At 33.4% G+C, this 25,744-nt stretch overlaps 1 protein-coding gene across 2 annotated transcripts in view; it reads left to right on the top strand.

The window, feature by feature from the left end:
• LOC147068386 (piwi-like protein Ago3) overlaps positions 1-25,744 on the top strand; it is a 47,460-nt gene that overhangs the window by 19,648 nt on the left and 2,068 nt on the right. For both annotated transcript variants that reach the window (XM_085952050.1, XM_085952049.1), the window contains exons 10-16: positions 2,589-2,726; positions 9,789-9,966; positions 13,064-13,318; positions 14,412-14,639; positions 18,819-19,002; positions 19,559-19,724; positions 24,700-24,921. In XM_085952050.1, coding sequence (XP_085808176.1) covers positions 2,589-2,726; positions 9,789-9,966; positions 13,064-13,318; positions 14,412-14,639; positions 18,819-19,002; positions 19,559-19,724; positions 24,700-24,921 — 1,371 coding nt within the window. The remainder of the gene's footprint in view (positions 1-2,588; positions 2,727-9,788; positions 9,967-13,063; positions 13,319-14,411; positions 14,640-18,818; positions 19,003-19,558; positions 19,725-24,699; positions 24,922-25,744) is intronic.

The raw sequence follows: 25,744 nt of genomic DNA, 5'->3' as shown, positions 1-25,744 counted from the left end.
TGTTTGTATCGCCACTACTTATTTTTACACTCGGGTAGACATAATATTTGTTTATAACCTTATTCTCAATTGTCAGTTGGTCACATTGAACCTTTTAAGGTGACGCATCAGTGAAACACCAAATAATTTTCAACTGTAGGCGCGACGAAATTTTGGACTCGCTGCCATTCAGTGAGAGAATGTCGAGCCAGAAACACGTCACTTTGCTGCATGATGGCGACGGGTCAATTAATTCTAAAATCGTGTAAAGATGACTAAAAACGTTACCCATTTACTTTAAAAAGAAAACATGTCAATGAATATATTATTATTGTTACTAATAGAACAATAAACAGAACATAAAATGGACGTATGTTGGATTTATATGACAAATAATATTTCGTTTGACAGGCGTCATTTGCACCCGCAATCCGCGCATCGCCTAGCAACGATCTTTTTAGACCGTGCCTCAACTAATGCATGGCCTTAAACATCTATAAATTTACGTTAGTTAATATAGAACTTGATTTTTGTAAATGGCGTGTGCTTATGCAGTCACGTCAATTGTCGAAAAATCATCATTTATCTACCATAAATACAAAAGGTACGATATTGATATTTTTATTCTCTATTCCGTTATATGTTAGCAATTAGAATGCATTGCTAAATTTAAATAAATGGAATTTTAAAGACTTCAAATATGCCAGGCGGACTTGTACCGAAGAGCGACATGAAGTTCAGGGGTTATTTCGCCTGGGTTAGGGTTTTCAAAACACTTTAATAGTATTATTTTTTAATATCAATAAATTGTCGTATTATTTATTAGTGAAACGCCAAAATAGGTATAACAACAGTATTATTATTTGCTTGTTAATGAACCATTTTGATAGAAGCATGATGAAATTGATCTTGTCGTCTTATAAAATTATATAAAAAGTACTAAAATATAAAAATATTTCTTTCAAAATAACAAAAATAAAGCATAAAAAAACAATAATTTCATACATTATTTTCCTACCTAATAAATATGCACATTAATTTGTTAGAATATATCATAATTATGTACATAGTTTATGTACAAAAAATAATTTATTATGTTTTTTGCACATCCCTAAGTTCAATCTTCAAAATTTATGCACGTGTCGGTGAAACAAGGGTAATTCCGTCTAGAAAACTTTGACGATGCAAAAACACACAAAAAAGATGAATGTAGATGGGTTATGGTATTTAACATGTTTGCAGCATGTGTTATAAGTATTATTTTACTACATTGCTGTTATCTTGTAATAGTGATTATGCATTAGACTGATTTTTTTTAAAGTAGGCAGAATAACCCCGAGGCTGTGTTATTCCGCCTACAGGTTTGTATCAGTGAAATCAATGTATTAGAATGTAGATAAATAATATTAACTATTTTTCATAATTGCAGTGAAGTATATATCGTCGGTGTTTTGTAAAAAGGGCGAATTAACCAAAGTGCTACTTTACAGGAGGAGGATTTTTAACTTTTGACATGTATTTGTTTTTTACCTGTAGATGATTATAAATATCTAACAAGTTTATAATTAAGCTTAGAAAGAATACTGTCATTATAATAAGTATTATTATATAATATTTTAAAAGGCCTAATATGTCACATTTGCTTTTTATTTCGTAATTTTAATTAATTTAATTTTAGTCGATTATCGTTTTTAAGTACTTTCTTGTGGAGATAAAAATTCGCCGTTTTTACACAACAAAGCTGGTGGGGTACATATTGTATTTTCATTAAAATGTCGATTTCGCCAAAATGGTTGATTCGCCCTTTTTACAAAACACCGACGATATAACCATAAAAACCACATAACAATGGACACGTAGTACAAAAAAAAATCAGAAAATACAATTTAACTAACGATACACTGTAGAAAAATCCAGCGGAATAACCCCGTTTGACGGTACCTTAATTAATAATAGAACAATATTAAGGTATAGATTTCTCAAATTCCACCTTTTTTATAATTAAGACCTTCGACAAAATCGTTTTTTTTGAACCTATTGGATATAATAAACAAGCCACACAATCGCTTGACAGCTCTAGACTAATGGTAATATTGAATAAATTTTATTTCTATTCTACATCTTCAAGTTCACTTTTTCCAGGAAATTACATTCTAAAAATGTCAGTATTTTATAGGAAATCATAAAAATGTGATTTCATAACTAAAATCATGCCGACAAAAAGTAATTGTCTGCTGGCCGAATTCGGAAATAAAGTCGCCATTGTCTGCAAACCACAAAAGAAGTTGCCTAATGTTTGCATGATACTAAAGTGTGATTTAAAATACTGTTTATTTTAGATTTGCTCAAAATTAGAAAGATTTCAATTGTGGTTCTCGAAAGTATCATCATAATCAACGATGTGACAGCCATGCCCACTCTTGACAACAGTGTTGGCATGTCACTCTTCAATATTATGGCATGTGCTTTGACTACATTGCAATGTTGCCACTTTTCTGATATAGAAAAAGTTCAGAAACTAGTTTTTAATGCTTTGTTTGCTTTTTTAATGTTTTTAATTTAATATCTGATTTTCTATACCATTTAAACCATTTAAAAAAATATTTTAGCATCGACGATGTGGCCTTCGACATGAATCCGAACAGTACGTTCACCACTAAGCAGGGCGATACGACTTTCTTAAAATACTATAAGCATCAATACGGCCTGGACCTTATGGACTTCGATCAACCAATGTTGATAACAAAGTAAGAAAAACCACAATTCAAACAATTAACAAGTTCAGTAAAACCTCGATAATTCAAAGTCCAAGGGACCCTGAAAATTTGATTTCGAATTATTGAGGTTCTACTTTAATTAATTAATTAATTGAGTTAATTTGACTACGAACTTAACCATATATTATTTTATTAAACATTATTTGCACACATGGAATAACAAAAGTAGTGAATGACAGCTTTTATTTTTTGACACTATTAATGCGACGAGATATGCAGGGAGAGTTGGTGTTCAGTGGTATGCGATCCATAGATACTCTATATTTAGAACATCCCCATCAGGCCTATTCTAACATATCACTTAACATCCAAAAAGAGCTAATTGTGATAAATATATGGGGTTCGATGTGTGTGTTACCACCGTGGAAGTCGTTGACGTGTCGTAGGTCATGGTGTTAAGGATTATGATGAAGAAGTCGAAGATGGATGCAGGAGCGAGTTTTATTTGCGGCATAAACAGTCGGTACAATAGTATGTTACAATACTTATGATAATGTGACGAGGTCCAAATCTCAGTACAATGAGATGTTATGCGGGACGATACAGAGATTGAGATAGTAACAGGCCGGAAACGTATATTGGAGTGACATGTCCGATTCACTATTTATACATCAAAATAATATCTACCCATTATAATTTAGGAAGTAACTAGGTATATTAATCAATGGACATCAGAGTAACTGACTATTGTATAAAATATAGATATCGCGGAAATAACTATTGTATTATAATTTGACACTACGGAAATGCATATTAAAGAATTTGTAATTCCGGTAATATATTTAATATCGCCGATCAATATCCTGACACGAATTGTGTTGGTATCACCATAAATATATTACATATTTATCACTCGACGTATTCTGCCGGTTAATTATTAATATGTCAACCGTTTGAACTGTCAAGAAGTGCTATCTTTCGGTACCGTGCTAATTTTGAGAATGGGACAGAGTATGTCAATTTTACATTGTAGAATTGAGATGCAAGATCCGACTGTTTTGAAATATAATTACATCACGGCGGTCTTAATTTATAGTTCCCTGCGAGCTGTCAAATATCGAGTTGCTAGTAGTAACATATTTGTTTTACTGCAATCGCAATGACATGAATAATAAAATTTTAGTTTATGTTGATATGTCTGACGTGTCAATACAAAATTCTTGTGTTCTACTCATTATCGACTAGATGGCGCTGGTTCGGCTTTATCCGTTTGTGTTCAGTCTTATCCGCTTGGGTTCGGCCGTAACTGACAGCATGAATCCAAATTTGACCAACATGTCTACCAACCTAAATTTTCACCGTATTACGAATTAGAGAGCCTCCGATAATTGTTTTGTGTATAGAATGCCTTTCGTGTTAATTTGGACCAATGAAAATAACAGAAACGTGCTAAAGTGATAACCGTGAAGAATAGACCTGCAGAAATATATAATAAACACTACGTAATAATTATTATTGTGCAATTGCATAGCAAATTTCATTTTACTATAGGTTCCATATTATTATATTATGCAAATATTTATAGTGTATCGTAGAGCTACCACTCTGCAATACCACAACCATACTACTTCATAACCATACTGAACAGCCGCCTGTCAAGACAATTATTTAGCAAACAGTAGGTACATATATTTTTTTTCAACAGCATCCCTATAAGCTAGTCACCGCACGCCACTGGTGGTATTGTACATAATATATACATGCTAAGCGTTTTGAGTTGATAATTGATACAACTTACGTTGAATATAATACAACGTTTAAAGATGACTATAATAATATGACCACAACATTGAACAAATAATAATAAACTGCATGGTACTGACACGATTAAAAATGTTATTCCATTGACACTAGCAAACAAATTCTTAACCTTTTCCACTCAATTCACTTTTTTCCAAAATGTATCAGCTACTCTGATTAAAATTCGGGACTTGAAAATGTTTAAAGTAGAAAATTTGTCATCCTATATATTAAAAAATAATTAATTACTGCTCCAGTGAGTGTAAAACGTCAATAGAATTGGCTGTAGTATTTGAATATCTAAAAATACCGTATTTTTCAAAATTATGAATTTGAAAAAGCCTTCATTAATTTTTGGACATTGTATTTGATCATTTGTATGACCATTATTGAGGAGATGGGTTTTTACTTCACTAAAAAAATATATGTATATTGGACTTAAATAAACTAAAAGTATTACGTATGCTTTCAATATATTTTATGGTTATTATTTATACTTATTTATTATTAAAAAATGTGTATAGTATTGGTAATATAACCGAAAAACCCAACATAAATACTTGGAAGTGTCTCGCCGGAATTTACATTGTTCAAATATAACGCCTCCTTCTAAAAGGTTCACTAGTACCTGCACTTGCGAACATTTGGTTGGCCCGTGGTATTAGAAAAGACACTTGGTACTTGATTTTTTATTGGTTACTTACTTGATAGTTCCGCACCATAGTCTGGAAACAAAAGAATAGTCAACCCGCAAGATTTGAAAATGATTTGTAACTTCACAATCACTGTCCACGGTGTTTCACAGTTAACTTCTACAATGTAATAATCTCCTATATATTATTATCCTAAGAGATTTTGGAAAATACACCAACAGCTCATTTAAGCGACATTTTATTGTTATTTTTATATCTTCACTTGGAAATGTGCGCTACCGAATTATCTACAGATTGAATTGACCAAATTTGAGAAATATCCGATGATTTGGCCAGAAACGTGACGCTTATAACCGATATTTTCTCATATAGCGTATACGATTCGCCATACTTCTTTTAACGTACAGCAGAATGACGTCTTCGTCGCTTAAGACCTTCTAATCCTTTATTTGACAAACGAATTCGATTATTTTTATTCAAATATCGTAATGTAGGCATTGGCGCACTTTTTTCCGGTGAAAAAACCATAATTTTGGTACAATTCACTACGTAAATAAAAATCTGACAGGCGCGTCCGCTACTGTCTGCCATATCATAGATAACGTGATATTCCAAATTTGATTTTTTTAAATACTTCTTTGTGGCTGTTCACACACATTTTTTTATTATTGAATAATTACCTAGGCTACTAATTTCCATAGATCACAATATAGTCATATTAAACTAACAAAGTTGCCATTGCAAACAATGAAAGAATTTAATACGAATTGTTATAGTTATCAAAATGAGTCATATTGTATAATATCTACCTATTTTTATCGTCCCTATCACCATCAATCTTGACCTATCCACTGCTGGATGAAGGCCTCCTCAGCCTTATTCGACTCCTTACTTGCACATGAATTGTTATATTTATCAAAATCAGTGATATTATATTATTATCTACCTATCTATATATAATGCCATTATTATCACGAGCCTCAATAAATCCACTGCTGGATGAAGGCCTCTACGTTGATTGTATTATTGACAGTATTGAATTTCTAATGTTATTTATCTACATATTCATATCGTCATCATAATCATCATCATCATCAACCAGGATCAATCCACTGCTGGATGAAGAGTTCCGCAACCTGATTCTACTACTATTGGTTTAACGAATTTGTGATATTATACATATTTCTATCCATCTTATCATCATCGACTTGAACCAATCCACTGCTGGATAATGGCCTCCCTAGCCCGAATCTACTCCTTTCTGTCATATGAATTGCTGTATTTATCAAAATCGGTGATACTATATTTATCTACATATTCATATTGTCATCATCATCATCAACCAGGATCAATCCTCTGCTTAATAAAGACCTCCATAGACTGATTCTACTCCTTTCTGTCATATGAATTGCTGTATTTATCAAAATCGGTGATATTATATTTATCTACATATTCATATCGTCATCATCATCGACCTGAACCAATCCACTGCTTAATAGAGACCTCCCTAGCTTGATTCTACTCCTTTCTGTCATACGAATTTCTGTATTTATCAAAATCGGTGATATTATATTTATTTACATATTCATATCGTCATCATCATCATCGACCTGAACCAATCCACTGCTTAATAAAGACCTCCTTAGCCTGATTCTACTCCTTTCTGTGATATGAATTTCTGTATTTATCAAAATCGGTGATATTACATTTATCTACATATTCATATCGTCATCATCATCAACCAGGATCAATCCACTGCTGGATGAAGGGTTCCGCAACCTGATTCTACTACTATATTATACCTATTTCTATCGTCCTTATCATCATTGACCTGAACCCATCTACTGCTGGATAATGGCCTCCCAAGCCTGATTCTACTCCTTTCTGTCATTTGAATTGCTGTATTTATCAAAATCGGTGATATTATATTATATCTATTTATATTTCCATTATCATTATGAGCCTGAATCAATCCACCGGTGGATGAAGGCCTCTCTAAGTTGTTTGAATTTCTGTCGGTCATATGAATTGCTATATTTATCAAAATTGCTGATATTATATTTACCCATTCATAATATCGTCATTATCATCATCAACCAAGATTAATCCACTGCTGGATGAAGGTTATCCCAACCTAATTCTACTCTTCTTGGTCATATAAACTGCAATATTTTTTTTAAATTTGTGATTTTGTATATCTACCCATTTATATCGTCATCAACCTGTATCAATCCACTGCTGGATGAAGGCCTCTTTAAGCTGATTCCACATTTTTAGGTCTTATAAATTCCTATTTTTATCAGATATAATATGTATTGCTTCATTATTTATCAACATTTGTCTCGAAATGAATGTCCCGCACCGGGAAACTATATTGTTTAAGGTTAATTTTTAAATCAAAATATGATTTTTAAAATATTATTCTATGGCTCCGAGCATTTATTTTTTATAGACAATGAAACAAAATAATGTTTAAATTTATTTTTTATGCTGCTAACCTTTTTCTATTATGTAAATGGGACACGAAAGAGATTAATATTCGCGTTATATTGGATCGCTATTTATGATAATCACGATTGAGATGTATAATTATTTATCATATTTAAATGCACATACCTACACATATATTGTATTAAAATTAAAATGACAGTGGTAGAAATCGGCGATTGCCAGCTGTTCTGCTAGGCCTAACAGCCTGAAATGGTGTCAGACGATATTGAGAAGGCCAGACTCCAGAATAGACTACGCACATGACTCCAAATTTGTATTGGCAGTGACGACATGCAGATCGTAAAACTGATAAATCAGCTAAATTTTCAACTGTCTGACGTGAATGAAAATCCATCCCGAAGGGAAAACTATGGCGCCGTCTATACACGTTTTACAATTATTATATTAAAATCCAACACCAAGTCACTATGACGAAAAGCTGTCTGCAAGACCTAGCGAGACAGACTGGCGAGAGCCAGCTGGTTCAGCTAGTTTATTATAAATGTTATTAACACAATGGAAATAGTTTACAACTTGTAGTTTGTACTAAACAATATAGTTTTTCAATGTATGATATTTTTCAAAGCATTCTCCCACATGCAGTGCCGGTTTGATATCACAAGTTTTACAATAATACATTGTATGTCTTCTTTGACCTTCTTTCCTATCAGAACCGCAAACTACGCAATCCCTATATTTTTTCTGAACATCAGGCATAATAATTTACATGATTTAACCGCTGTTTCGGATCTATTGAATGTCTTCCTCTTTTTGTGTTTGACCCTTCTCTGTAATTTCCGACCAGCTGAATACTTAGTTTATCTACAAATTGAAGATGGCTTAGTGGTTTCTTATTGTTTTTATCTTTATTTTGTTTTTACAAAATGTATGAATTCACCACCGAAACTTCTAAACCCCAAAAAAAGAGTTTACGCCACCATTTCAATGTCTTCCTTAGGAAGCAGTATGTTGAGGTATAGTGATCTGCTCTATCTACACCTCCCATATATTTCTAATTAATCACTACTTCTGGTTTAATAATATCTTCTTCTGTTCCACCTCTTTTGATCTGTTTTATTATTTGCATTCCGTTAGAATGCCAATTGCTTAATATTGTTACAATCCTTTTATCTCTCGAAGCGAGAACCATAACGTCATTACTTCCATATTATTATGCTACTATTTCGCCTTGTTTTAATTTTGGCTTTTTGATGGCTGTCCCTGTTAAATGTGTTTTTATCTTCAACAGTTCATCTGAAAGCGGAACGCTGGTATACAACCGGTCGGTGTACATACGATAACCTTCAGCTTCTGGAATTGTTTGTAATAGATTTTTATACAAGTGCAAAACGATTCTGGACGTAAATTGGAGATCAGGTCTAATTAATTTCTCAGTTGTAACTGAGCCATAATATGGAATAAATGAATATATACCCACAACTAGAATCAGCCAATACCCCATTTAGTTGGCTTGTTTGGGTTGTAGGTCATGAAACAAATTTTTCCTTTAAAATTGACCACAGATTCATCTACAACAATTTCTCTTCCTGGAAAGAAGTGTTCTCGGAATCTCTCATCCAAATCCTTCATATACATATCGACTTTGTTAATTCAATTTTCAAGACTTGCTTAGTTGCGTTTGATTTCTTGGTTGTCGTGTAAGTGCAACATTCAATATATTTGTAAAAAACCCTCTCTTTTAATATTGGTTCTAAAAAATGGCGAATACGCTGTAAATGCTGTAGAAAAAAATCTTGTAAGTCAGGATATGTATTCGGTAGCAATAAAATATGATAAATAGACACTTCAAAACACTATGTTTACTTTGATTTATATGGATATGTGATATCCCAAACACAGGAAACGAGAAGAGTGGAGGATCTAGGTGGATGCCAACGTCCAGTAGTTGATTGACACCAGATGATGGTGGAATAGTGCAATTTCTCTGGTTTGGCAGAGCGAAATTCCTGACAAATTTATAAAAATAACAATTAATATTATCATGAACTTTCCATAATAAAAATTCAGGAGTTTAAAAAAAATTCCCATGCCATCTGTAGCATTTGTTTTCTTGTTTTTCCTTTGTTGGCATTTATCACTTCTCTTAAAATAAACATGTAATAAAATATAATATTTTTTTTTATTTTAGGAACATACGCCGCGAGGCTGGAACGAATGAACTCGTTGAGAGTATAATTTGTCTGGTACCAGAGCTGTGCTATTTGACTGGCCTCTCGGAGGACGAAAGGAATGATTTTCATTTGATGAAAGAATTATCTTCTACCACCCGTATAACGCCCAACCAGCGATTTATTGCGATGAAGAAAGTGTGTATCTTTTTATTGAAAGAATAATATTATGTACATAATTGGCATTGGCTAGGGCAGGGATGGCAAACCTATGGCACGCGATTGTTTTGTGTTGAAGAGAAAAAAAATAGATATATAATTTAAAATATATTTTTTTTTTACAAGAAATTTTACAAATGCCTAAATATATACTATATAATATTAAAAATTCGTATTTTCTTCGGTTTTAATAATATTTACCAATAATATTTATCAATCGATGCGCAAACGGAAACGACGAAATTCATGCATAAATGACAGATCGCATTGTATAAAAAATAAGAGGCAGTTGATGCTATTGAAGAATAAGCACTACAATTAATTTAAATTGCATAGATGGGTCCTTATATTTTATGCGTCACACATAATAATATTATAGCACTGACCTCGTGAGGCTATCATGATTCTAATCGATTTACAATCATTTTATAATGCTTGAGACCACTGTAGCGAGAGGATGCCTCATCTGATCCGAGAAATTTTGTCGTCAATTTGTTTGTCAAGAACCAAACTAAGTAGGTATTATAATATAATACTCAAGATCTCAATTGCTTATAGTTTTGAACTTTTTTAATAGAATTCTAATAACTATTTTTTCATTTTTTTCCTGCTCGATCTACTCGAAAAACTGCTCAGCACGTCAGACAGTCACAAAATAATATTTGGGAAATTTTTCCACGCGTACGTAAAAGGTTCGCCATCCCTGGGCTAGGGGAAACTTTTCATACCTATTTATCTAAGGTCGGGCCGGCACATCTGTTGAGTATGACACTACATTTTCTGATAGTAGAAGTCTTCTACGTGCGACTACAGCAACTTCCTGCTATCGCCGATTTCTTGTTGTGGGACAATAATACCACATTGTCATAAAATAGATGTAATTCAGACCATTTTTGTATGATTTTTTATTTCAATATAGGGCCCAAGTATTACGGTCAACCTTATTTTCTTTTCATAAGTTTTTTAACAATCCTGACGATAGCTACCTCATTCTAAGTACATAGGTACCTACAATTTACATGCAGTAAAAAAAAAACTTTTTCATTAATTAAATACAATGTAGCTAATTTAATGCAAGCAAAGTGTAGTGTGTTTACTGAAAAATTAATAGGATGGAATGGAATATCAGGTCAATATTTTTAATTGCGCCCTAGACAAAATTATTTGATTTAACGTATGCAATATTCTTATTTCTACAGTTATGTAAGTTAAACAAATTAAAAAACAGACATAATGAAAACTAATTTTGTAGAAAAAATTTTTAAAGTAAAAGTATGTTTTCGTATGTTTAGTACATTTTCGCTCCTAAGCTAACCGTATGACGCAGCCAAAGAGTGGAGGTAGTATTAACACACTCGGACACTGTTGAAAGTTATATTACGTGGAATGGTTGTTGGCCATTTGCCCAAACTATCGAATCCTTGTAGTGCCTCAATCGTTGGCAAAACGTGGCACATATTTAAATGGAAAAAGAAGTTTGATGTGTGATATAAATATAATTACATAAAAAATGATTGTCTCATACTTTTGTGTGGTCACCTGAGTGACATTTTTTTCATACAGATAGTTTTATTTGAACACAGCATGTTGGAAATACTCTCTTCTATATTTGAATATCTACCAAACGTTCTATATGCCCCTCAATATTCTACATATCGCACCATGAGTACTTTGGTGTATTAAGTCAAAAATTGTAATTAATAATGCAGTTTTATTCAGAATTTTTTGCTTTGAAGTAACTCGAACAAAATATGAAATGCGTTGTAATTGAGTTTCTTCACTTGAAAATATTTTAAGAAGTTGACTGCTTTACTATATTATTAAGATATACAGTAAAACCCCGTTAATACGAATTCCACGAGACCAAAAATCGAAAAAAAATTCGAATTACGAATTATGAAATGTATGGGGGGAAAATATTAAAATTAAAAAAAAAAAAATTTTTGATTTTCATCAATATTGTTTACGATCATAGATGTGCCTACCAAATTTCCGGTTCAGTGTGTGTTCATGGGTCATAAAATGTCAGGATTATTTTTATTACCTTAAAATAAGTAATTTATGATGTTTTAAGAAAAGTCTGTCACAATTTTCAATGACTGGCTCATGAAATGGTGTCCTTTATTATGATTTATTGAATATTTTATAAACCAGGACTCTGAAATAATTTCGAATTAAAGGTATGGTTTTATCTGAAAATAATGTTCAAGGGTTTTTTTTTCACGAAAATTTCGAATTAAGACGAATTTCGAATTATCAGTGTTCTTACTAACGAGGTTTTACTGTACTATGTTAATGCATCAATGTGATGTATATTTTGGTGCATTAGTGTATTATTTTGATTTGATATACTAAAGTATTAAGCTCATACGAAGTTCTTAAACTTACCGCAATATTACAGATATAAATGATTTGTAACTTCAACCGTTGATATCTCAAAACTATACTTTTGGAGTTAATACACTAAAGTACTCATGGTGCGATGTGGAAGCAACTCAAAAACCTTTGTTCTAAAGGGGCTCGTAAAAGCAACTTTTTACGGCAATTGTGTTGCTGTTAATAATTCCCCAAAATATGAAAATAGTAGTCTACGTTGCCGAAACTTTCCATCTATTGCCTTTGCTTTCTGGCAGCATGGTTGGTCGATATATCGAATATCGAACGCAATCGAAAATACGGCAAGAATTGCCAGATAAATCTATTTCATTCTCGCTCTGCTCCATATGTGCATCTCTGTTTGACCTCACCCCTAGCCACAATAAAAATATTAGTGACAGTCGATTTGACAATACATTGTTCTAATTTTTCGCCGTGTCATTATAAAGAATAGATCTTTTTAAATCAAATGGCATCATTAACTGAAAACCTTGAAATTTTGAATTGTTTACTTGTTCAATTCGGGTATAAATTTATTTTATTTGAAAATGACCACATACAGAATATCGATTACAGTTATGTAGAATTTACTACTGCATATTTAACTTTAAAGTTGATTTACTCAACTTGGTCACTGGTGCACTTGTAGTTGTTCAATCTTGACCACCTCTTATACTTACATAATAAACTATTATTTCAGTTCATTACAAATGTGAATAACAATAAAGCTTCTCGGGAATTGCTCTCTGGTTGGGGTCTTTCGATATGTCCGTCAACTGTAGAGCTCACCGGCAGACTCTTGGCCCCCGAAAATATCATCTTCCGCAAGGGACCCATCAAAGGCAGCTTAAATGTCGATTGGAACAGAGATATCACTTCTAACCAAGTGATCATGCCCATCGATATACACAACTGGGCTGTTTTGTATACACAGAAAGATGAATACAACGCCAAGGTAAAGACACACTGATTTTAATGAAATTTCTAACTAATCTATTGAGTGGAGCAAAACAATAAAAAAGTTCTCGCGGACAAGGATCATTTGATACCTATACCTTTCTTCATATTTTAATACCAGTATCGATAACATCCCTACGCCTAGTACTGCCTCCGCTTGCCGAGCACTTATCTAATCAATGCTATTCTGATACTGCATCAACCCATCAAGAAGTGGCCTAAGCTGCATGCGTAATGTGTTTTGGAACCAGCACAGTGAGTGGAAAGTGTTACAGTAAGCATCAAGCGGAATCGTAAGCCAGGGATCTGACACTCATATCGTAGTGTCAAGAAAGCCGCACTAACTGATTTTGTATACATTGCAGCAATTGTAACGAGATATGGATAATATTTAGGACTCATAATAAAAGATCTCACACGATTTTTGGTATTTTTTAGGAACTCCAATGTCACATGTATCAAAATCTTTTACCACCCCATCAACAATTACTTACTTTATTTTTGAAAATTATCTATGCTAGGGCTTAATGTCGAATGACCCCTTATAGTGAATATTTTTTACCGTAATATTATTATATTATTGTAACATTTGCTTATTTCCGCGACTTTTAATAAAATGATGTAAATTGGAATAATTTAGGGATGCTCCACATCTAGAGGATCTATAAACCACACGCCAAAGTAATTAATGTTAATTACCATTTCTTCTAAACAGAACATTATGGACATCCAGAGTGGAGGTAATATGTATAAGTTTGATGGTAGTAAATGGTAATATGTAACACGCTTGATACAATACCACTAATCAAGTCATTTTGTGTGAAGTAAGTATATGACAGATGGTGAGTACACTCCCTCACCATAGGCTAATTGCGAGTGACTGACACTCCGCGAGCAGGGAAAAAATTCATCCATGCATACCCTCATGATTTTCACAAGCAAAATAATGGGCGACAACTCTTAACACCCTTGTGTAGTCCCCATTTTACACCATCCCCCCGCCACATTTTAGTACATACCAATAAGACCACCCGACTAGTGGAACATTCATGTTTGGATGGTGACTGATGTTATTTACTTTTGTCTTACAGGAATTTACTGAATCGATGCAGCGATGCGGACCGCCCATGGGAATCCAAATAGCACGACCTCAACTTGTCAAACTTCATAATGATAAGACTGACACATTCGTGAACGGCCTTAAGAATGTGATCACCCCATCATTGCAAGTGGTTGTGTGCATTTGTCCAACGGATAGAGATGACAGATACTCGGCCATAAAGAAAGTCTGTTGCAGTGAAAAGCCAGTAGCCTCCCAAGTAATGATCATTTATTTTTAATTTAAATCTTTTTTTGAAATAATTTTTTTTTGCAACAGAATACATAAATATTACAATACACAAATTTTATATAAACCACACATATGATAAATAAAGTCAACGTTTAGACGCTACCAACAGGTATGCTCAATGCGGATTCTTTGGATCCTTATAAATTTCATGATATCCACCTCTTTGCAGACTATGTATAGTTCGTTATAAACCGACACTAACATATTCCGTTTTCACAGATAGGCCCAAGTTTCTTGAAGAATGCACCTCGTGATGAGATGATCATTAGGATAAAAGTCAATTTGAGGCTGGTAACCTCCATATTCTGCGATTTTGAGATAATCGCAAAGAACCGTCATAAACTAATTTTTATTAAAGTAAATTGTCTTTTTTTCAAGTAAATATATTACATAGTAAACAAATAGAAAAAGCGAAGAGCGGAAGAATATGTCGTTAACATCATTAAAATTAATATAAAATCATTTAAAGTTAATTCGCCCATCCAGAACAAAACAACCATAACTGCTAATTCATAGTTTCGAGAAAATCGCAATTGAAATTTTTCAACCATTTAAAACACTCTTTTCATATCAATTATCTCAGGTATGAAGATATTTTTTTTTTGTTTCCACAGTAAAATAATGTGCTTGAAACTACTTTCAGCAAAAAAATCTGAAAATATGTTTTTAAAGCCTTATTTTAGCACTTGTGGTCTTTTTACACTAGACATTTTCGTAATGATCTACAATTTTATGCATTTGTATTGCAATGAAAAATATTTACACTGAGAGGTTGTGTTTATTTTTATAAAAAAATATACATTGGAATGACTTAAATGCTATAACAAAAAATATGTTAATGTATTTAATAATTTTTTTAATATTCTAAATGTAAATAACCAATTTACATAACAAATTCAAATAAAAAGAGTTCCTCTAACAATTTTGTGATTCTGAGTAATGGTGAGTCTGTGGACTCACGATTAGTAAATGGCATCGGAGTAGCTCAGATTAGCAAGTGAGTCTTATTCATCATCATCATGTTCTCTTCCTGGTCGCTCTGCCGCAAGACTATCATAATAATTATGGTACATGTTTGGGATTAGGTTAGACTTGCACAAATCCAACAAATCTTTAAGTTTTGGGTGGATTATCGTATGCCGCAACTAAAATTGGCTCCATTGTCGACCGCCGACTTCTGTGCGTTCGTATGTTGATGGCTTTAAAATTTTGTTCGGCATAATTTAATTTATAAAAAAATTGTAAAAGGTACTTCCTTTCTCACTTGGATCACTTTAATATCCTTCCATAAAACTTTATAACCATCTGTATTCACATTAAAATTAGTCCCCATAACAGTCGATATCGTGAAAAAGTTGAAAAATGATGAGGTTGACAGCTCATGGACAGTGTATGGGTTGCCATTCTTTTTAGGAGTATATTGGGCCGGAATATAAATTGGACCACATTTCAGATGCCTCTTTTTCTGTTGCTCAATAGTGGAATACATAGAATCACCCTCGTTTTGTATGTGACCCACAACCAAGTATTCGTGGGTAATAGTCGTTATGTCCAAGTTTCCTACAGCATATAGATACATGCTGGCAATTGCTTTATTCTTATTCTGACCAGTGCAATTGTTAGAATAGAAAATTATGTCTTTGCCAGTACTATTTTCATTTAGGTACATCCAAACGCAAGAACTTATTTCATTGGCACCTCTATTAGCCAAAGCTTCATTCCAAAAATGGCATTCACCTTTTTTGTTAATTATATTAAGTATTGTAAAATTAAAACAATTTAATTTTCTTTTATAGTAAAACACCGTCACATCAGCACAGGGAACTTGGAGTACGGCTTGTAGATAGAAGCATGCTAGGTACTATTGAATCCACAGACTTGGCGCCAATGATGTCAAAGGATTTTTCATCACCAGCCATTTGCTTATTTTGTAAATGAGTTTGATACTCATTTTCCAACTCCTTTTGCTTATCAGTGTCAGCATTTTTAAAACCTTCACAGAATGTGCACTGATCTTTCTTCGGTAAGAAAAATGACACGTTAAATTCCTCGTTAAATATTATTGCATAACTGCAATGTTTCGCAATGACACGGTTTTCAGCTCTTTGCTTATACATCCTATACATTTCTGCTAGCGTTAAACTTCCATCCAAGAATTGCTTGGAAGTGTTAGTCCTTGTGTAGTGAGAATCTATATGCGGAAATGAATTTATATGCTCCCTTATGGCAGATTTTATATCTGGGGGAAGTTTTTTGCATGATTTTGGTGAACGCCTCGCTTTTCAGCGTCCAATATTCCCGTTTGAACCAAAACCTTGTCACGAGTGTATCTTATGAAAGTATCACCAATGTCTAATGTTTTCATAAAGAATGTCTTGAATACCTTTATCATGTTACCGTCCCATGTCAATTGGTATGACAAATTTGGTTTTCGGTTGGGCACACCTTCCTTTATGCGTCTATATTTTGGTAAGACTTCAGAAGTATGAGTCACGATAAAATTACGTTGTCTAACATGTTCTCTTATTTCCCAAAACTTGGTATTGATGACAACTTGACATTGATGTGATAACTTAGTTTAACACTTTAGTTTACAATTACCATTGCAAGTGCCTTTGACACACTTAGTTGCAATGATCTTACCAAAAATGGTTACATGCTGTTTACCAAAAGTTATACCATGTATCGTCCTCTGGACACCATTTTTCTTTGGCGCTAACCAACCGACAGTTAGATATTGTGCGCGATTTTTCCCGCGTAACAGTTACTTCATACACTAAAAACAACGCAACTGCACTTATGGTTCATTTGCACTCAACATTACCAATTGACTTGAGTGAAAAAAGAACATATCGCGACATGTGTTGTTTTTACATTGTAAATATTTTAAATTTGTTAAATAAACTAAGCATCAAAAATGAATTGGAGTGACTAGCAGTAGTGGTGTTTTTACACTATAATTATGTGAATCCTACGGAAATTTTTGCATTTAAAACAGGAAATCACAATTTTAGCACTTATGGTTGTTTTGTTCTGGATGGGCGAATTGTAAAAAATAATAAATGGCGGCTGATGAATATAAATGGCTGCAATCAACGTTCGGTTTAATTCCATTTAATCAACAAATTCAGCTGGATCTGATATTTTAGGAATTAGGAATACACATAGGTTGGAAAAGTACTTACAGAATCAAAATTAATATAAAATGGGAAAAATGGAGGGTACCGACTAATATCCTAAATTAGCCTCATTTGGTTTTGAAGCTTCAAACTTAAGACGGTACTTCAGTGAAACGGCAAATAATTTTCAACTATAGGTGCGACAAAATTTCAGACTGGCTGGCAATCGGAGAGCAAAAGTTGAGCTGTGAATACGTCAATTCGTTTTGTGATGGCGATGGGGGAATTAATTTTTAAATCGTGTAAAGACGACTAAAAAACGTTACCCATGTACTTGAAAAAGAAAACATGTCAATGAATATATTATTATTATTAGTAATAGAACAATAAACATAACATTAAATGGACGCATGTTGACTTTTTATGACAAATTATGTTTTGTGCTGCACGCGTCATTTGCACAATCTTCGTGACGCGTAGTCACGATCGTTTTAGACCGTGCCCCAGCTGAAGTAAAGCCTTAAGAGCATATGTTAATAAAATACAATATTTTGTATCAGTTGAGAATATCCTATAAATTATACGGAATACATATCTACTTCTATTACATAATACAGTAGACTCCCGATTATCCGGACTAATGGTGGGAAGAGGCGGCACGTACAATCTAATCTATGGTTTTTTCTTTTTAAAATACTACATAATATACATTTGTAAAGCAGATAATTATTTTAACATGTTTAATACTCATTATTTATTAAGATAACCTGTGATTTGGGTTTGTTTGCAGGAATCTTTTAATTATTTTTTAATATCAGTTCGAATTTTCGAAAGAGCTATTATATAGTTATATTCGAATTCCCATTGGTCGATGTACTCCAATAAAGTGTCAACAGAAGTCTGCTTTGTTGTGACTGATGCTGTTGATTATTTCTTCTATCTCACATTCAGCCTCATTCTCTTTTTCAAAGTCATGTAAATTTGCCATTAGCTCACATAATTCAGATATGTAATTCCTAAACTTTCAGGTGATTAATGGGCGTACTTTAAATAACAAGGCAAAAGTATACGGAATTACCCAAAAAATCGCGTTACAAATAAACTGTAAGCTGGGTGGATCATTGTGGACTGTTAATATGCCATTAAAAAATACTATGATTATGGGCCTCGACTGTTTTCATTCTCCTGTGAAGGGAGTAAATTCCATTGTTGGTAAGACCTGACTATCATTTTCTAGTAGCTCCGACATCGTAAATTTTGTATCCGTTACATTATATTATGAACAGGAGCAAGTGACCGCATAAGTGGGTGGTTTAAACTGAAACCACCGGGAATGGAGGAGGGTCTAGGACGATTCGGCGTCGGGACAACTGGGCGCTACACAATTCAATGAATTTCAAAAATAAATAGACATTCGAGTGTATACGGCGAAAATACAGGATGCTGCTTTCACCTGGAACGAAGCAAGAAGACTGGCGAGCGACAGATTCTTGGAGGCGCCGCGTGGTGTCCATATGCTCCAACTAAGGGGCGGATATGGCCGATGAAGAAGAAGATTTTACATTTATACGATCATTGAAACAGAATTGGCAGTGATTTTACTTGTAAATGCGATGATCGCATGCATTTATTTATATTTAGAATAAAAGAACACTAAGGTGAACCATTTAGAATACTTAGGTTAGAAGTATTTAGAATAGTTAAGTTAATCGTCTCTTAATCTGAAATATATTAAATTCTATATTTCTTGTGGTCATAATCATTGCAGGGTTTGTCGCTAGCATGGACCAACATCTCACCCGCTGGTACAGCTTAACATACTTCCAAAAGCAAGGTCAAGAAATTGTTGATGGAATGAAAACCAGCTTTACGACCATGCTCCATCAATATCACATAGCGAACGGAGATTTCCCTAGCAAAATATTAATTTACAGGTAAGATTCCCCCCTGATTCACAGCTTCAGTTTTTTTTTAATTTTCTAGGCGAATGGAATAAATATATTATTTTGTTGACGGTTTATAAAAATGGAGCAATGGAAGTTGCAAATTAAAAAAAATCCCCTCTGTCCACATGTTACAGAAATGTTAAATATTAGCATATTACAAAATTGAAAGAATAGTTTATCTTAAAAAATCAAAAATTGTAAAACAGTTTGCATTCATATCAAAAAAACAATATTTCCTCAAAGCCTATTTACACTAGTCGGTCAATGATATTCTTCATTTCCGATGATCCTTTTCAATTAGGAATATTTTTATTTTGAAATACTATTTAGTGCACTTAATTGTATTCTTTGATGAAAAATATGTTAAGCGTTTGTAGTGTTTATGTGGGTAGACCACCGATATCAGTGGCAAAGACTCCATACTAGGCGATTATTTAAAGCCTGCCTTCTTAACCCGGCCGGCGCCGATGTCACACACCTTGTACAAATCGGCCAAATTCGCAATGCGCATGTGTATAAATCGATGCCACCGCGTCCATATTTATCATACGGGACTGATTTTTTCACGTAAATTTGGCCTGATTTGTCCTTCTCCTGCCACCTATGACATATTTTAAAAGCATTGGTTCTAAATATAAAATAATCACCAAAGTTTCGAACCAATTCGTACGGCCAAGTTTTGCCGGTCGACAGAAATCAGTTTGAACTGCGCGCCGCGGCTGCGCAGTATACGACAGACTTTCAACCGAGCGGGCCATTGCGCGGGATTGTATTTATCGCATACAAGTTGAATATTTACCGCAATCGTTGATAAATACTTTTTTTGCTGTCTGGTGTACTTATCACATTAAAACTGGCATGATTAACTATTGAACGTATGATTTTATTTTACCGCGATTTTTAAAATACTTTTTGTACTGTCTACCGTGTCCCATTTTAGTGAATGTGAAAATTAATACTGATATCAATAACTATTGTGTGTGAGTTTAATGGTTTCTGTGATTTGGCGTTCCCTAATACTGTAGTTAAACATTTTAAAAACATTTCATAGTTTTATATTGCGTAAATATGGAGGAAGAAAATGTGCGTACTAATGAGGAATTGGACTCAGATTATGATATGTCGGAAGAGGAATTGGAACAGCATGAGACTGATCATGACGTCGACGATACGGACTCTGATGAGCCAATTGAATTTTTGCGGTCGTGGAGAATTGGCCCGTATATTCCAATAGTTCACGAATTCAATGATTGTCGATCTGGCGTGACATCGAACGACTTGAACGAATCCTCTCCCGAATGTCTTTTCTTTGAACATTTTTTGAATAAAAATATAATGTCGGAAATAGTGAACCAAACGAATACATTTTTTAACCATTCGTACAGTGCGGGAGACCTTGGACCGAAATCGCGATCACACAATTGGACAGACACGTCAGTGCCGGAGTTGTATACATTTTTTGCCGTATCAATGCTGATGACTCGAAATAAGCACACGTCGATAGAGGAACATTGGAGTACCGATCCTTACCTGCATGCAGACATTTTTGGGAAAATAATGGCTAGAAATCGATACCAACTTATTTTACAAATGCTTCATTTTTCAGATCCTAGTGTGACCGCCTCAAATGATAGACTAGCTAAAATTAGATTACTGTTAGAACACACAAGAACAATTTTTAGGGAAACGATGATACCGTATCAGAATCTTTGCATAGATGAGAGCATAATCGTGTTTAAGGGTAGATTAATTTTTAAACAATTCATTCCTTCCAAAAGACATCGATTTGGAATAAAAATGTTTGTGATGTGTGACGTAATGACAGGATATATTATTGACTTTATAATTTATTGTGGGGAAGGGACTGACATACAAGACAATGAAAATCTCGGTATTTCCGGTGCGGTAGTGACAACGCTAATGAAAGACTACATCGGGAAAGGTCACACCTTATGGTGTGATAACTGGTATTCGAGTCCGGCGCTTTTTAAATACCTTCACTCTCACAAAACGAATGCTTGCGGTACAGTGAGAAAAAATCGTAAAGATATGCCAGAGTTCAGCAAACTGAAAAAGGGAGATACCGAGTCTAAGTACAATAGTCCACTTTTGGCTCTGAAATGGCACGATAGGAGGGATGTTCACATGCTATCCACCCTCCACGATGCATCATTTGGACCAACGGGAAAAGTGAACTATAGAACTGGCGAAAACATCGAAAAACCAAAATGTGTTATAGATTATAACAAAAATATGGGTACGGTAGATAAGTCCGACATGATGCTTAGCAACTTGTCGTGTATGAGAAAGTCGATCAAGTGGTATAAAAAGGTCGCATTCCACATGATCGACTTATATTTATTAAATGCTTTTTATTTATATAAATTTATTAAATGTGACAAAAAAACATTGGGCGATTTTCAACTCTGTGTAATAAAACAATTAGTGAACAAATATTGTGTGAGAATTTCAAATGCACCCCTGCCCAAGCCGACAGCGTCAACTAGCGATAATCCCGTACGATTATTGCCCAAAAGTGCAACGGGACATTTGCCAGAATACATTTTACCGACACAAAATACCGATAAGCCTAGAAGGAGATGTTTCGTATGCGGGAATTCTAAAAAAAATCCGAAAAAAACAAAACTCTCTCGCTATATGTGCCCAACGTGTGATGTTGCGTTATGTCTGTCACCTTGCTTTAAAATATATCACACGTCAAAAGAATTTTAAAATAGGTTTATTATTGTATTTGTTTTTTTTTTAATATGTGAGTTCGTGTTAATTTATCAATAATATTCAATAAGTTAAGTGTTTGTGTAGTTTAAATATATTAAAAGGGTCCCCTTTATATTTGTTTACGACTCAACCCGAAGACATTAATATGTGATTTATCGATATGCACTTGAAAATTAGTAACACTTCAATTCGTGGGAACGTAATGCACAAGTGTCGAAATAGTACACACCGCGCAGAGCTCTAACTATTGGCTACAAAATGGCGTCTTACGGTGAGTTCTTTCAAATTTGGATAGCATTCGTTTGTTCGAGTGTTTCTGATATTATAACTGATTTATTACGGTTTTTTAGTGTGTCGAAATTATTTTAATGGTTTTGGGTTCTCGACTGGAGCTGTGACATATTTTTTATTGCTTTTTTTAGTATAGAACAAAGACGATAATGAAATTCATGCGTAGTTATGGTGCGTCATACGATTTTTGAGGCAGGTGCCGGGTTAAGAAAAATAATTTTTAATTTTATATTGACGCATTTATATAACACATAAATCGATACACCAGTTCAATAGGGGAACAACTCAAAATTTAAAGGTTTTGAGTTAAGAATGCCATTTGATGTAGAAAGGTCTTCTCTTTATAATTCAGCAAAAAAAATAATTAAAAATTTCTTCAATGTGTATAAAATCGAATAATCCTATCTAAGATTAATCAGTAATTCCATTATATAATCAAATTTATTTGTTAATTCGTTATTAAAATGTACAATTTCATTGTGCATTGATGAATTCCACTAAATCAAATACAAAAAAACATACACTTTCATCGAAATCAAGGCTTTAAAATTAAAATAAGAATTACTGCAAAAAATTCAAACGCCATTATCTCGGAACAAGGTTTTATGAGTTGTTCCCCTATTGAACTGGTGTATCGAAATGTTATATAAAAATAATTTATTCCATATGCCAACGACTTATATCATATATGTAGGAAGTTCACTATCTTTTCACCAATTTCAACAAGCACGAACAGCGTCAGTCGAAAGTTTAAAAAACTATATCACATCGCTTCTCTCTTCAACATCGTATTATATCGATTATTTACTGGTGAATCCGGTTGTTTTTTTTTTGTATTGAGTTTTTATCGTGTCTGTCGCAGTTCATATAAATCGGTATGCTATTGAAGCAGCACCTAATACATAATATCTATGGCGGCACATTTCTTCAAAATAATAATTATGATAAGATAATTTATTGTATTATGTTAATTAACCTTTTTACTGCCGGTAGGTGTATGTATGGCGGTACCTTGCACGCCGCGAATTTTATTGCAAAACTAAAAATCAATTTATGTTTCAAGTGGTAAAAATGAATTCTGTTTCAATTCCGAGTATGTGACGATACTCCCAATATATGTCGTTGTGTGTTTAAAATAATTCATTTACGTAGTAAATCCCGTTTAAAGCGGTGCGTCCAAAGACGTCATTTTTGTATGAGCGGCGTGCCGTTCACGGAAAAGTTCACGTCTTAAGGGGGGACATGCTCAGCGTACGTCAAAATGGAGCTTTTATGCTATTTTCAAAGCATGATCCTGGACATTCCTTAAACATTGTAGATAATCTATTTACATAATTTTGAAGCCTTATTATCCTTTATATTTATTTTAAACATTTATAAAGTATTTTTATTACATAAAATAGTATTCTTTTAAACCTCTCGCTCTAATGTTTTAGAATATAGTCATATTTCAGTACGTCCATGTGAAGTGGTGTATTTGAACATGTACCGTTTTAAAAAAAAAAAAAATTTCGTTTAGGTACATGTTCAAACACGCGCGTTAACATGATCTTACTCCCTACTTCATTTATCGTTTGTCAATTTATGGCTACGGCCGTATGTTATAGCTTAGCCACTGGGAAATGTTTCGTTGTCACACTTGTTTTGTTGTTCAAACATAGTTTTATCCATTCATTTCTAAATAAATATTGATACATTATTTTTTTCTTTTGTTTTATTGATGTAAACTATCAATATTATTACTTATTATTGCTTTATACACCATTGAGAACACACAAAAAAGTTTAAAATTTTTAAAACATGTGTAGCACTAGTTATTTAAAAAAAACTAAATCGACGATTTTTTGTCAAAAAACGCTTGGGAGTTTTCGCATATGCTAGGCTAAATCAGCTGGGAGTAAAAGAGTCAATATTGAAAACTTATCAATTTCAGGGATGGCGTTGGAGACGGTCAAATCAATGCATGCCGCGATTATGAAGTACCACAATTGGAATCCTGCTTTGCAACTATTAGTGCCGAATACAAGCCTACATTAACTTTTGTAGTGGTGCAAAAGCGTATCAAGAGCCGAATATTCAGTTCTCCGAAAAATGGGCCACCTGAAAATCCACCACCCGGAACAGTTGTAGATAACACTATAACTAGGAGAAATTTGTAAGTATTATTAAATAATTTCGGTCAAATTATGTGTCCATTTTTTTTTATATTGTAGGACCACAGTAACGGCACCTTATTTGAACGTATTTCTTAGACAGACATTATTTCTTCTGACCATCTTTCCCATGTTTTCATACATCAATGGCATATGAGGCGCCGAGCGCCAAAGGAGCTCAAGCACCATTTAACAAAAGTGCTACAAAATGGCCGACAAGTTTTCAGTGAATTTATTTTTTAAATTTAAAACTTGTATGTTGAAATGGACAATTATTTTCTAAGCAAAGCAAATTTAAAAAAATCAAAGTATTATTTGCAATAATATTTAATGAAAAATATCTACTGGATTCCAAAAAAAATGGTGTTTGAGCCTCTTTGGCATATAGAAAAATGAAAAAAGGTGGCACTTGATACTTTTTTTTGTTACATAAGCTTCTGTGGCATTGACATTTTCAAACTCAAATAATGGCGTTAATTTAAAAAAATAAATCATTTAAAAAAAATGTTATAATGTAAGGGTTTGGATAGCAATAAATAAACATTTGATATAAACAAATTTTATTATGCCAAATAAACACTGAAAAAATGGTCAAATTTGTTATGATTGTTACATGAGTTTGTTTGGCATAAAATTTGCCTTATAATATTAAATACGTTTTTGCCATTACAGCAATGATTTCAAAGCCTTTGGATTGTTTTTTTTGTAATAACCGTCTATATACCCAATATTATTAATAATACTAAATCAAATCGTTACTCCAAACTGGCCAAAATAACAAAATCATTATTCAAATTTAACACCATCATTTTTTCTCAAGGATTC

Source organism: Rhyacophila brunnea, unplaced genomic scaffold (assembly GCF_057557595.1).
Source record: "Rhyacophila brunnea isolate RB1 unplaced genomic scaffold, BYU_Rbru_1.0 scaffold_3, whole genome shotgun sequence".
NCBI classification, from domain to species: Eukaryota; Metazoa; Arthropoda; class Insecta; order Trichoptera; family Rhyacophilidae; genus Rhyacophila; species Rhyacophila brunnea.
The sequence above is the reverse complement of the archived record's forward strand: the minus strand, read 5'-3'. Positions and strand labels throughout refer to the sequence as shown.